The 14,178-nt window shown below is 41.3% G+C and overlaps 1 protein-coding gene across 6 annotated transcripts in view; it reads right to left on the bottom strand.

Annotated features, from left to right (window-relative positions):
- Positions 1-902: 902 nt before the first annotated feature.
- The window catches only part of erbin (erbb2 interacting protein), a 46,512-nt gene continuing 33,236 nt past the window's right edge, over positions 903-14,178 (bottom strand). For 4 of the 6 annotated variants that reach the window (XM_020616870.1, XM_020616868.1, XM_020616871.1 and 1 more), the window contains 11 exons: positions 11,171-11,292; positions 10,589-10,762; positions 10,236-10,418; positions 10,038-10,155; positions 9,763-9,946; positions 8,137-9,664; positions 7,156-7,299; positions 5,192-5,359; positions 4,392-4,484; positions 4,161-4,235; positions 903-4,082 (listed from right to left, as the gene is read on the bottom strand). In XM_020616870.1, coding sequence (XP_020472526.1) covers positions 3,987-4,082; positions 4,161-4,235; positions 4,392-4,484; positions 5,192-5,359; positions 7,156-7,299; positions 8,137-9,664; positions 9,763-9,946; positions 10,038-10,155; positions 10,236-10,418; positions 10,589-10,762; positions 11,171-11,292 — 2,885 coding nt within the window. In that variant the 3' untranslated portion in view covers positions 903-3,986. The remainder of the gene's footprint in view (positions 4,083-4,160; positions 4,236-4,391; positions 4,485-5,191; positions 5,360-7,155; positions 7,300-8,136; positions 9,665-9,762; positions 9,947-10,037; positions 10,156-10,235; positions 10,419-10,588; positions 10,763-11,170; positions 11,293-14,178) is intronic. The other 2 variants (XM_020616873.1, XM_020616872.1) reach the window with 2 other exon arrangements.

Below are 14,178 nucleotides of genomic sequence, written 5' to 3'. Positions count from 1 at the left end.
TTTGAGATGCACTACCGCCCCCTACAGTCTTGGAGAGGACATAACCTCCAGCCTGAAGTCTGACAGTGGACGGGCCTGATGATGCGTTTGAAGTGACTGTTGGCATTTCTGGTTGGAAAGTCAAATTGGACAAATATACAACCACAAAGAGACACAATGACAACAAATAGATGTAGAGTGACTGCAAAGAGATGAGAAATTATTCAAGAGAGTCAAAAACACTTCAGAGGTACAAAAATACTAAAAAGTCAAATTACAGATTAATGCAGGAGCATATTGAGGCCTTCAGTCACAGCAAGTAGGACTGTCACAACACACAACTCTTTATCAACACAACTCTATGAAGGAATCAATCAAGTACAAGGGGAAATCTTAAGATGTAATGTAGGCATACATATACCTATACAATACTACAACTATTTCAGTAATTAAGCTATACAAAAATAACGTACCAACTATCATGTACATAGAACAGCCATGTTGGCAGCCTTGCATTACTCCACACCGGTAAAAGACAGTATACTGAAGAAAAGCATGGAAAAAGTTAGCAAGTCCAGGTCAAAAAATAAAAACAAAGTTTGGCCCGAGGGTCACACCACAGAGGTATAGGCTGCAAATATAAATACAACTGTGAAAACATCAAATTGCACAGTACAGCATACATGCAATACAGCATATTTATTATTTTACAAAATCACAATATACCTGTGAATGGGACTCGATGTGGTGTTCTTGGTGTCACACTCCTAAATGAGCGACGTACAGCTCTTTCAGTTGGCCTGTACCGTAGGACCATCCATTCCTATTGTACACACTTTGGTATTTTATTTTACAGCGCAACTCTAGTTTTGGTATCATCCTTCCAGACCATGAAAGATGAAATGAAGACAAAATAATTAAACAGCATTAGTTTATTTTCCACAGGTTACTTCAGAAACAGGTAATTATGTACAAAAATCTGGAATGTTGAATAAATGCATCATCTCATTTCAAGAGAAACCTTGGAAATACTAGCTATACATTAAAACCGGTGCCTCTGCATTGCAATTTATTGCTGGTTTTACAACTGCAAGTCACTAATGCCATTATTAACTTTTTAAAAATGTTTTAAGGAGTATTTACAATTTGATTAGTAGGTCTAAAATCCATAGCCGACTGCTAAATAAATAAGAACACAGGAGCACAGAAAACAGACCGACATGGATGAAGAAAGGGTGAGAACATGTTTCATCTCATTGTGTCTGCAATGTCAGACTGTACTTTTTTTTGTCATGAATATAAAGTGACCATAACCCCAAAACGTTTCCCAGTGAAAGTCAGCAATAAAACTAATACAATCTAAACAACGATTCTGTCTAACGTTTGTGTTTTGTGAGAAACCTGGGACATTATTTTCCATTTGCATGTGAATAAAACGGATCAATTTTAGGGTCCAGCTTTACTTAGAACTGCCACCTATGGTTAATGTTATTAAAGGGTAAAAACTAATTAGCTCAGAATCATGCTGTATGAGTGAAACACACAGGAAGAGCACAGTCGATGATAACCTACTGTAAACTAGCTGTGGAGATGCACTTTGCTGAAATACTGTAGGATAGAACGCTATTATATATATATATCATACAAATAATTCAGGACACAAATCTACTGCTAAGATTAATGGGGCATTACTCAGTATATGGAGTTCATCATTTCCATTTGTCACAGAAACACGTCTCACTGAATACTTCACTGGTGAATGAATATTAACAGGCTGATTTCATGCAACTGTGAGTACACAGAATATTTAATCACATTAAGTAGATGTAACCACCGTTTCCATTCGGACACAGACGTGAATGTTCTGAGATGCTGCTTTGACTTAACTTTTTCCAACAGTGTGACTTGATATCTTTGCACAAATATTCTAAGCGACAGATAGTAAAAAGCCTTGGGCAAAGAGAAAGTTTTATACAACGTCAAGAATTTTTTTTAATACTACTTTTAGTTTACATTTCCTGTGCCATTTCATTGCAAAACAGATTCTTTTCACAATATAAAAATCATGTAAAATCATCAGGGATTACTAAAAGGTCGTTAAAAATGTGATTTGACATTTGTCTGAAAGAAAATAAAAGCTTTACATATTGCTTTGAAGTCTTTATGCTGCAAATGTACTTGGAGGGTTGTGAATATGCGAATATTGCTCGGGTTCTGGGGTCAAGGTCGTCCCCTGCTCAAAAAGTCCAATCTATGGCACTTCACAAATCGATTCTCCAAACCTTCCTCTCAACAGCCAAGGGAAAAAAAAAAAAGATTGAGACACCGTTCCAAAAATAATGAGTAAAAAGCACAATAAAACATTTTTACACAGGACAAAAGGCAAACTGTGGTCTTCACCAAAGTAAAAAATAACGCTGGTAGATGTTGAAACCCTTGCAGTGCAAACACTCTTCTCACCAGTGACCGCCTGAAACTCTAAAACAAAAAACTACTAACTTGTTCTTATTAAAACCTCTCTTGTACATTTGCCTTGTGTCCACAATGTCCAAGCTTGATTTGGTTACAGTACCTTGCATATCATTCTCTTCTTCAAGGAACAGTTTGACATCTTGGGAAATACCTCTATTTGCCTTATGGTGAACAGTTAGACGAGGAGATTGACGCCACTTTTACATGTGTCAGTAAAATATATTTGGTAGGCGTCTTGGTAGCTTAGCTTAAGATATACGACTTGAAACAGGAAGAAGCTGCTAGTCTGGCTCAGTCCAAAGGTAATAAAACCCACCATCCACTTCCTCAAGTTTACTAGAATAAACCTTAGTGTAAAAATGAAAACTTACTCTTTAACAGAGGATATGCCATTTATATACTCTGAGCCCATTGACAGGCAACTAATGGAGATTCAAGGATCTTGCAAAGAAATATTTTGGAAAATAACCTCCACTGAAAAGGCTAATTTACACTTCCAATTTTGTATGTATTAAATACACATGCTATAACATTTTAATCTGTGAATTTTACAGAGGAGTTGGCAGAGAGATTTTGTTACCATGGAACGTGCCAGGCTAACATGAACCCTTCCCAAAAAGTCACTTTCTTTCATAAAAAACAAATTGGCAAAATAAATTAAGGCAGAGCAAATGCAGACTAGCTACATGTCTAGGCTCATATCAACCCAATATTTAAATTCCAACTCACTAAATTATCACAGTGTTTCTTCAACATCAGAGAAGCTGTGAGCCACGTACACTGTGAAGGAGCTTTATCCCACAGGAGACGGTGGTGATATGCTGAGCAGCTGCAGTGAGGATATTTGGGATGAAGTGAGGACAAAAGTCTCTACACACTGGAGGATGTTCACAGGGTTATGGAAGCAGGGGTGAAGGATTTCCTCGTCTTCGATTTTGCAAGAAGAGGATTGAAAAATCTCTCCGATCAACAAAATCTAAACAGTGCCTTGATCTACATTCGTCTCCACATGAAAATCACTTAACACTGTCCTCCATACAAGGTCACATGCCAGGTGAGAAAGCGGTTTCAACATCTTAAATAAAAAGTAAAAAAAAGAAAAAGGCCAAGGAGAAGAGGGAGCCCTGCCCCCTAGTGGTCAATTCATGTTCTCATGGCAGAATAAAACCCATTTGATGGTACAGGATTTGATTTTTTTTGACTTAAAAAAAAAAAAAAAGATGATTTGTACAAAGACCACAGTGAGTATTTGCATCAAAGCAGGTCATAACTTCACCTTCTTTTGTATAAAAATATCTATACACCACAGTGATGGCCTTTTGAGGACTCGTACAGATGTTTGCCACTGTCTCACTTTGATCCACTACATTCAGTGGTCTTCCCCATTTCCACCAGGCTCTGAAGACCTCTACTATAAATAGTCCCAACAGAGATCAACAGATCAGTCTCTTCTGTGTATAAAAATATGAGTCTACATACATTTCTCTGTTCCACTCTGCTTTAGAAGTCAGTTTCAGTTGAGTCTATGCAAGTATTTATCTTATGATAGTCAAATCCACAGTGTTTGGAAATGTCTTCAGCAGGGACACTGCATTCCCATGATCAATATTCACAAAGCTATATCCATTTGCCTGTGAAAACAAAACAAGAACTGTGTTGAACATGCTGAAAAGAACTTGCAGACTAAACTAATCAAAACAGCAGAATACCTGTATAATTTTATCTCCAGGCTGAAGAATCTTGAATGCCGGCCCCTCAGGTTGAACCCTTGTCACAAATATACCCTGGATTGATGCAATAAGGGTAACGTTATATGAATTACACATATTAAAATCAGCTTTGTTGTACTGGATATACAGTACAATGTAGGAAACCATATCTATGAAAATCATACTAGCATTAACAGAACATAAGGTTTGTTGAAATGTTTGTGTATTTACATTGTCATCTGGATGAAAGGGGTTTCCTCGGCCTCCCACTCCTCCTGATATGCTGAAACCAAGCTCTGGATTCTTCTCCACTTTCACATGGATCTGAAACACACCCACAGACTTTCATTTCACTATTAACTACATAAAATTCAAAAATATTAGTCTTGAAAAACCACAGCAGGAAGTTAGGCACTAGCTGATACATGAGCTCAATAGCTAATTAAGGTATATATGAATATAAATAACTGGCAAATTAAAAGCTATGGTGGATTCTTATGGGCTAAGATACAAAGTTCCTTCAGAGGGATAGTTTGACATTATGAGATCTGCTCTTTTTCCTTTTCTTGCTGAGAGTTTGATAAGATCAATACCATTGTGTCGTCATGAAGCTGCAGCCAGCAGCTGGTTGGCTGAGCTAACTGGGGTCTGTCCTGCCTAAACCAGAGTGCAACCAATCCCAGGAACATGTCATTTCTACACTCTGGTTTTCATACAGATTAAACAAACAAGATATAATCTGTTAGTCATCTGCAGAGACCCTAGTAGGGGGATTTTAGGACCTTTGGAGAAAGCAGACTAAATGCTTCCTCCTTGTTTCTAAGTCTTTCGGCCAAGCTAAGCTAAACAGGTGACAGCTGCAGCTTCACATTTAGAAGATGATCTTCTCATCTAACTCTTAGCAAAAAATCAAATAAGCATTTTCCTAAAAATGTCAAATTAATCTTTTAATCAAACTTCAGCAAAGCCATTATAAAACATCCTCAAAACCCAAACTCTCAGTGTTTCAACAGGTAATTCTGAACAGACACCTCTTGCTGCAGTGCGTCGTGTGGGATGCGTGGGACTCCCTGAGGCTGCTGGGAGACTTTGAGCATTAGGTAATCAATGAGCTGCTCTCTGGAAGGGTGGCGGACCATGGACGCCTGGCTCATCTGAGGACGAAGAGAAGGGCCCATCTGACCGTTCATTAAAGGAACCTAACAAACAGAAACACACTGATGAACATTTTTTTTTGTAGTCTCGATACAATGACCTCTTCAAAGATGTACTGCAACAAGTTACTGCAGTCATCTTTACTTAAAACAAGCTGTGGTGCAAAATGCAAAGCCCCCCAGATCCAAGTCATTTCACAACTAGCCAGTTTCAATGTTTTGTTTTTGCCCTGTAGCTAAAGGTCTACCCCTACATGTACAGTATATTAGCTACTCTTCTATGGGGGTGCACACTGTAAGCTCTGCTGCCCCTGGGGACATCATCCCCAAAGGGAAGACAGTGGTGATTATTACCAGTGTGCCCAAACCTTACTCCACTGAAACCATTTACAACAAAGGATAACAGATGCCTGGTAATGACATTAGGCAATGAGGTGCTGATTTAGAAGAGAGGAAAGATAAGAAATGTGTGATTACATTGATGAAAAACTGAGATTACACTGTTTAGTTTCTATACAAACACTAAGCACCATGTAATTCTGAAGGCTGCTGAACATAGTGTCTTAAATGTCAAGTAGTAAAGAGGTTATACTACACTTCTAATGGCCACACACTACCACTTATCGTTTGCAAACAGAATTTTCACCCCCACACACAAAGTGAAAGGTTATGAAGTGATCAAAAAGTTTAGTTAAAGGTGAGGAATGAACAAAATTTAAGCTACGTTCACAAATTCATTCTCTTTGCGTTGATAGTTCACACTCATATTGGTAGGTGAAATGTATCTGGCTCCGGGGTGAACACCGCTGAACTGCTACGCATACACAGATTTAACTGAGAAGTGGGCTACAAGCGCACGAGAATAACAATAAATCATTTGTGTGATGGTCAAATTGCATTATTTCCTTCCAAAGTGCTGGGTTACGATACGTTTCTTCCACTTTGGATCAGAACACATGTGAAACATCCTGGTCTCTCCACTGACCCCGTCAATGTTGTCGCTCTCCTCCATGTTTACTGCTACCGGTCTGTGACGAGCCGACATTGAATGATGGCGACAGGCCGTATGTGCAGAGACGTTAAAACAACCACATGAACACTGATCTGACCGTTCTGACAGCGCTTTGCAGAGAAATGGACCTAGGAGCACATATGGAAGCGGCCCAGATCTGATCTGAGAACATCTGATTTGGTTCGTTCACACATCTGTGAAGATCAGATCTGAGTCACTTGGAGGGGAAAAGAAAAGGATTTAAGCCACTTCAGTAGGTAACACAGCAGGTGAACGTAGCTTAAGAGTTAAAGTGCAGTTAGGAGAAGAAAATCATGGAGCTGAGATGCATTACAATGACAGGATGACTGGACTGTGGCACGGTGGGGAGGAGAACAGACACTTGGATGATGATGATGATGTTGTTAAAAAACAGAACAGGTTTAAAAGGCAGCATTTTGTGCCATATATAATAATCTTATTGTGGTAGAATCATGGTAAAGCCACTAAACTGACTGGAAAATGGCACAACAAGTAAGTATACCCCTTTTAAACAAGTCTATTTGCATTAATCAGGAAAAAGCTCCATAAACACTCTCAGCAAATCCATCTGAGAAGACATGACATGAGAGGTTTATGGTTGTGAGAAATCAGACACTAGGAAAGACATTATATTTTTCATTTGTCCATAAAAGGACAAGTGAAAGTTGGCTTCTGACTGTCACTGATCACATCTCAGCACTGAAGAAAGAGGTATTTCCTTATACTCTAAAGGATGTGAAACTAGAACAGACTGGAAGCCCCGGCTTAGTACGAGCTGCAGAACAAACTACAAGTTCACAGTACTCACACAGAAGCCCAGAGCTCCGTAGGGCTGTCCGTCCCTGGCACTAAAGACCAGAGACCCTTGGCTGGCATGCATATCCCTACAACTGCCATAGTGAGACCAGCTCAGTGGATCGTTATTGGAATTATAGGAGCGTGACAGTGCGTTCTGAACAGAGGACGACATGGAACCATGTCAGCAGTGGCCATGAAATCCACCAAATGAGTGAAGACATAAAAGACACAACAAAAGATTTACAGCATATACAGACAAACATGCAGTGAATCAGAAATACTTGGCACACAGCTGGGTTAGTAGGCTTTGAGGTCCCACCTCCATATTAAAGAGTCATTTCACCCAAACAGCCATAGTGGCATCAAGTCATTTGTCCAGGTTTTGATTTACAATGAATGACAATGGAGTTTCATTTGTGTTGCTCAAAACAAAGAAACATGACATTAAAAAAAATTAAATGGCAATATCTTTCCCAAGAAACATGTCCCCATCACTCTGGATAATTCAACACACTGGTAACTGTTTTTCTATGGACTAGCTCTTCCATAAAAAGCAGTAGCAGTGTAAACTGGTCTGTGGATTATTCAGATTAATCTAGACATTGTTTCTGGGCAAGCAAAGCCCAAACAGTCTGAAGCTGCAAAGTTCTGTTGTTTCTTTGTAGTTTGGGTGAAATAACTTTAAAAACAGGGCTTGAAAAAGACTTTACAGATGTTTTCTTCTTATTCACATGATGACTTTTGGTACTATCAAAATAATTTAAGGCAACGTAACAGTGGCTCTACAGTAAATCTAGAACTTCTAGATTATCGCCGTATCCTTGTTCTGCTGTCCTGCAGAGATGAACATATTCATACTGTTGGTCTCATAAGTGCGATCCACTGTTTATAAATTAAACACTTCACACACCAAACCTGTAACAGTGAATCCAATGACAATGCACAGAAAATTGCTAGAAACTGGCAATGCATTTGATCTTAGTACGTTTACCTTTTCCATTTTCTTGGCTTCAATGTGCCGCATCACCTGGTCTCTCCAGTCTGCTGGTACCCTTCCTGCTCCCACTCCACCCGACACCTGTGCTGGCCCATCCAGGAGCGAGTGCTCAGACTTCACCCTGGTGTTGGGTCTCTTGCTGGGGCTGCTGTGCTGGTAGTTGAAATCACTGACAGACATGGTCCTCTCTGGAGGTTCGTGGGGCTGTGGCTTGGTGCTGATAGGCCTGGAAGAACCGGGTACGTCAATGCTGTAAGTGCGAGCTGAGAGAGGCCTCTGCATGGCCTGGCTCATTGCTAGTGGCCCCCTAGCAAAGGTGTGAATGTCCCTGTACGTCATGTACTCTCCTTCAGGCACCTGCAGACGCCTCGGGTCGCCTACTGAGGCTGTGGAAGTGGTGCTGCTTTGCCTCTGCAGACTGTTGCTTCTAGGCGGGGCACCAGTAGAATGAAGTCTCTCCTTAGGCCATATGTCACCAGAGAGTTTGGGAGCCATGGGAGGCCCCCTCTGCTGGGGCTGCAGAGGGTAGGGAGGTGCCTGATTACGGTTGGAGTAGTTGGTGTTGGCTAGTGAGTGTGGAGGAGGAGGGAGGTAGCCTTGTTGCTCTGGGGGCATGGGTGTTCTCTGGGCCCAGAGGTTTTCTTTAGGCATGGCACTGCTTGTGTACTGTATACTGTACTGAGGAGGGGGGATGCCCACAGCCATGTTGGATGGGACTGGATACCTGCTGGTGCTGGCTGGTGGCTTAGAGGTGGAAAGCAGGTCTGAGGAAGATGCAGAGGAGCTGGGAAAGACCTGGAGAGTCTGGTCATTGAGCAACTGACCGGCTGACCTGCTCCTGACGATACTCTGGCCCTGAGCTCCAGGCCCTGGGTCGGCTCCTGCCATCCTAGTCACTGCTGCTGTGTCATAGGTGTCATCCTCCACCCCCTCAAAGGAGTACAGCCTCATGCCTCCTGTTTCTATGTTACTGACACTGTGAGACTTCATCACCTGTGGGGGATGGCACCTTTTCTCTGGAGACAGCTCCTCCGTGCTGCGAGACAGAGACATGTCACTGCTGGCTGTCACGTCTGTCGAAGCCACATGCACAGCAGATGTCTCCACTCTCATCGTTTGGCTTCTGTTCCCCAGACTACCGATGCAGTCAGTCAGTTGCTGGTTTCCATTCTGTAAATGCTCCATGTTGTCATTGCTAAAGCCCTGCTTTCTATCCAAGTCCTCCTGTGGTCCTGAACCACTGGTTTTGTCCAGCCCATCCAAATGAACCATATTGTCAGTTGGCAGCTTTGACACATTCATATTGATCTGGTCCCACTTGGTGTAAGCGTCTCCCATGCCGCTGTTAATTCCCTTCTCAATGAAGGCCAGTCTGGCCTCCATGGACAGTTCATAGTTACCCAGTTTCTCTGGAGAAGTTTGCTGGGTTTTCAAAAGAGCCTGAAGGGATGTTTCCGAGTCATTACCATTATGGAGGAGGGGGGTGGTGTCTTTAGGCTGGTTCATATTCTCATCTTCTTGCCTAAAACAAAGAACAAGGAGGTATATCAGATTTTGTAGCAACAGCAGAAGGAAGATTTTCCTTTTAAGCTACATTGAAGACTGAAAAATGTTTCGAACCGGCTCTTTAGGAGGAATGGCACCTTCGCCTCTCTCTCAGGGGTGCACAGAGAGTTGTCCTGACTGCTGTCGGTGGTCAGAGACACAGAGTCGGACATGCGTGATGGGGACGAACAGTTGCTGTTGTTCTGGTTGCTGTTGGCCACGGTGTCATCCAGCAAAGAGTCTGCATCTTTCCCATCATCTGTTCCCATCATCAGATGTAAGAGTTAAGGTATTGTGTTATGTTTAATCTCCCACTTATAATATTTTAATAACTAAAGCAAAATATGTACCTTTTTTATCCTTGCTTAACGTCACCACTTTAGGCTGGTTGATGGAGATCTCAATAAGAGGGGGTCTCATCTCTGCAATTTTCATCTCCTCTTCTTCATACGACAGCTCCTCAGAATCCTAAAGTCAAAGATAATGACTCAATGTACTTTGCTGTACTTCCTGAGAACTAATCATAGAGTGCTGAACATTTGGAGTACCTCCAGTGTGTCTTCATGGTTCAACACAGAGCCCTCTGAAGATTTAAGTGGGACTTTCTGAGAGTTGTAAGACTCTGAAGTGTCTTTTGATTCTGGTGCAGAGGGGTTTTGGGCACATGTGTTTGTAGACATTGGGGGCTCCACATTTGCTGTCATGCCATTGGGACACGGGGCCTCTATCACCTGCACACAACAGTACAGATGGTCAGTTACTTACTGAAAGGCTTCTTTATTTGAATGCAGAATAAGCAGTTTGTTAAAGAGGAACTAAAACCAAGCAAAATAAAGTAAACAAGAAAAGAAAGTGAGATTTTTTTTCCCAAGTAAATGTTTCTTATTTGGGTGAAGCTGACCTTAACGCCCACGTCCTGCACTCCGATGTGGTTCCTCTCGACTGGCTTTGCATTTTTCCCTGACTCGTCACTCGACTCCTCCTCCTTCAGCCTGTGAGCCACAGACTGGGCTGTTTTCACCATGTTCTTCAGTTCGTCTGGGTAAGGTGTAGGGTAGCGCTTCAGGTTTCCCTCCTGATGGAGTGGAATTACAAACAGCATTACAATCATATGGTTGAAGTGTTGACAGAAGTGGGACTAAGAGAGGTAAAATATCAGCACTGAATGGCAATTACATGGAGAGGGAGATGATTTCAATAACAAAAACACATTCTGTTCCTTTTTAATTTATAGAAAACCCTTCCTTTATCAGTCACAATGAGGTTTTGATTTGAGCCATCTTTCAAATTAGACGACAGATCCTCCATTGTCTCCAACAAGAAGTAGAAGAAAACAGGACATTTTTCATGAAAACCGCACAAAGTGAAAGTTGTTGCCAAAAGAATATTTGTGATTACAGTAATGTCCTTGTAATTATGGTAAATCATTTCAGAAAATTTCCTCTCCCAATAATGTGAACAGTGATAAAGGCATAACACTAACTCTTGGGGGGGTTTCTCTCTCATCCTTGTCCTCGTCGCACTCGAAGGCCACCTGAGCTCGTTGCTTGCGTTGCTCTTCCCAGACAGCTGGATTGAAGCTCTCAGAGTCAGAGTTGGGAATGTCTGCAATCAAAGCAGGAACCAGGATGAGGACAATCTGTTTCACTAGCTTGTAATTAAGACGTTTTAAATCCTCTACTGTGCTCCTTTCATGCAGGTTTGAATTTGACCACAAGATGGTGCCAAGAGAACACAAAGCATGCAACGCTGACAAGCTGTGGAGAAACTTGAAATTCAAGAGAAAACCCCTAGAACTCAAACACAACCATGAAACAGTGAAGGATTCCTGGAAATGTTGTTCTAAAAGACTGCATTCAAATGAAAGCATCTACACAGGATTTTGATAGGTCTGACCCTGCGCTTCAGTCTGCCATCACTGCATATTATAAAGTTTGACATCAACTTCAGTTAACTTACATCATACAATTACAATGAATAAACATTTCTGCAGGATTTATCTCATTTTAAATCTCTAATTAATTTATAACATGCCAACACTTATAACTACCAAGCAGTCAACTAAGTCATTTCTGTCCCCAACATGGCCGTGACATGTTAGCAAAGGAAGACACAAAGTCATGAATACTAGGCAAAAGACATGGCAGTGATGGTTCTAGATGTAATGGTACTGCTTTGCTCAGACTCTGCAATAGCATCTTGCACAGCAGCTCTGCTCTCTGTTGTGTCTGTCAGTCTCTGACACCCAGGGACCACCAATGTGACTAAGAAGCAACCTGAGGACCACTGTTGTATGGTGGATAGACCAGATGGGCACTATTTTAATTCTGAAAGTCATCTTGGCTTTCCTAACTTTTATATAGTTTCATAAATTTGATTACTCAAAAAACAATAAGTAACATGGAATTGTGTGAAACTACATTACTGAATGCTATGAAGAGCTCTGGTTGTCTAAATCTTAACACACCATACCAGACAGTGTGCAGTGGATAATATGAGTCGCATGGTGACCTGTATTATGATGCTCTCCATATAAACAGGTTTTAAAACATGACAAATGCAGTCAGCCCCTCCTTGAACCGCCACCTTATTGTGGTGGAGGGGTTTGAGTACCCGAGTGATCCTAGGAGCTATGTTGTCGGGGGCTATACGTCCCTGGTAGGGTCTCCCAAGGCAAACAGGTCCTGGGTGATGGGTCAGACTAAAAGCGGTTCAAAAGCCCTTTATGAATAGATTAAAATCAAGGACCGTGACGTCGCCTGGCATGGCGCAGCCGGGGCCCCACCCTGGAGCCAGGCCTGGGGTTGGGGCTCGAATGCGAGCGCCTGGTGGCCACTACCCTCTGGAAAGTTGGTGATTAGAAGTATATAGTAACTTAAAATAGAAATTCTTAATTAAGGTACCCTAAAGTTATAGTACAGTAACTGAGTAAATGTACTTAGTTACTCTCCACCAGTGGTTTATGATGACATCGTTGTTGGCTGCCTAATAGTGTGTACGTGCATTTTTTCTTAGTAAGTCACTTAAGAAAAATGTATTGGAGCACAAAGAATTAAGGAGCATTAAGTTTAAAACTGTAGTTACTACAGTATGACTAAGTGTACTCACTTAAACTCCACCACTGCTGTACTGGTTGTATATCAGGTGGAGTGGGAACAGTGGGATAATAGTGCCACTTGCTGTCCTATATAATATTTGTAAGAAACCTTCCTGTGATGATTTATATTATAGAAATTTGTGAAGTATTATAATATTACCTTCCTTTTTTACTGTTTGAACACCACGTGGATATGTCAGTGACATATACAGTATAATTATTTTTTTAAACAACTTGGAGAAGACTGGACCTAATCCCTCAAAAAGCCCCTTTTCCTGGGGCAATTTTACTTTTCATACGCTCAAGACATATATTTTCAAAGTGCTTACTTCACTAAACTAGTTCCAGTCACTCGGTCTTATACTTAATGCATTAATAGCAATGGAATATGCCTATGGAGAGCTGGGGGTTGTTTAAAACCTGACCATGTTATTTTGGTAGAAAAGAGGACGCTGTTGTCATTAAAAACGAGCCTCAAGAGCCCTCTACTGGAGCTGGGGGGGGGTTACACTGAAGGCTATAATGACTTCATGCAGTGAATACAGGAGACCGACTCCAGCATAAAAATAGAGAGATGGATGCTGTTGCATCGGAAACATGTCCTAAATACAAGCCACACAGAAGCTGTGTGGGACACCGTATGTTGACGTCCATTCATATAATTAGTGTGAGCATGTCTCAGTCAGAGACATGACAGAGCAGCTGTTGCCAATTAAAGGCTGAGCCCTGAACGGACATGGCATCGGACAGATGGCATCCGAGATGCACTGACAAAAACAAAACCTCCAAAGTAAAATTAACAAAGTAGCCTACTATACTGTGACCACTATTGTTTTTAATCACACAAGAGATTTAGATTGTATGGAAGCATTCACCAAAAACTGGAGACCTTATCTCCAGTTTATCACTTGTCTTTTTGCTGTTCTTTTGACTGTAATGTGTGATCAAACATCATGCTCCTTTTTAACTGCTGCCTTTGGCTTTTTGCATTGTTTTTGTTTAAGAACTGTAACTTGTAACATCAGGTTAATGCCTGGAGCCTGAAAATGCTCCGAATTTTACGGTCACTTAAAGCTCCAAGAGTCATGGGATTAAGACTGATGACTCCTGGGGGTACCATCAGAAGCTCTGCACACTGGTAGCTCCACTGTTTCTTAAAAACATTAAGAGTAACATATCAGTGTATGATGGCTATATGGAAATACAAGCACACATTAAGATTGATTTTCAGCCACAAACAGAAGACAAAGCAGCAGGAACCTAATGTTGAAGATTATATTTAGTAACAAGGTCTTTCTATTAAACCTCTCCTCCCCCTCCTGCTTTTTCCTTAATATTCAAGTAATTACTTACATGATGCATGTTGATCTCGTCTCTGCTTTTTGCAGACCAGA

Source organism: Monopterus albus, unplaced genomic scaffold (assembly GCF_001952655.1).
Source record: "Monopterus albus unplaced genomic scaffold, M_albus_1.0 scaffold181.1, whole genome shotgun sequence".
NCBI classification, from domain to species: Eukaryota; Metazoa; Chordata; class Actinopteri; order Synbranchiformes; family Synbranchidae; genus Monopterus; species Monopterus albus.
Note: the sequence above shows the minus strand (reverse complement) of the source record. Positions and strands in the feature narration are given on the sequence as shown.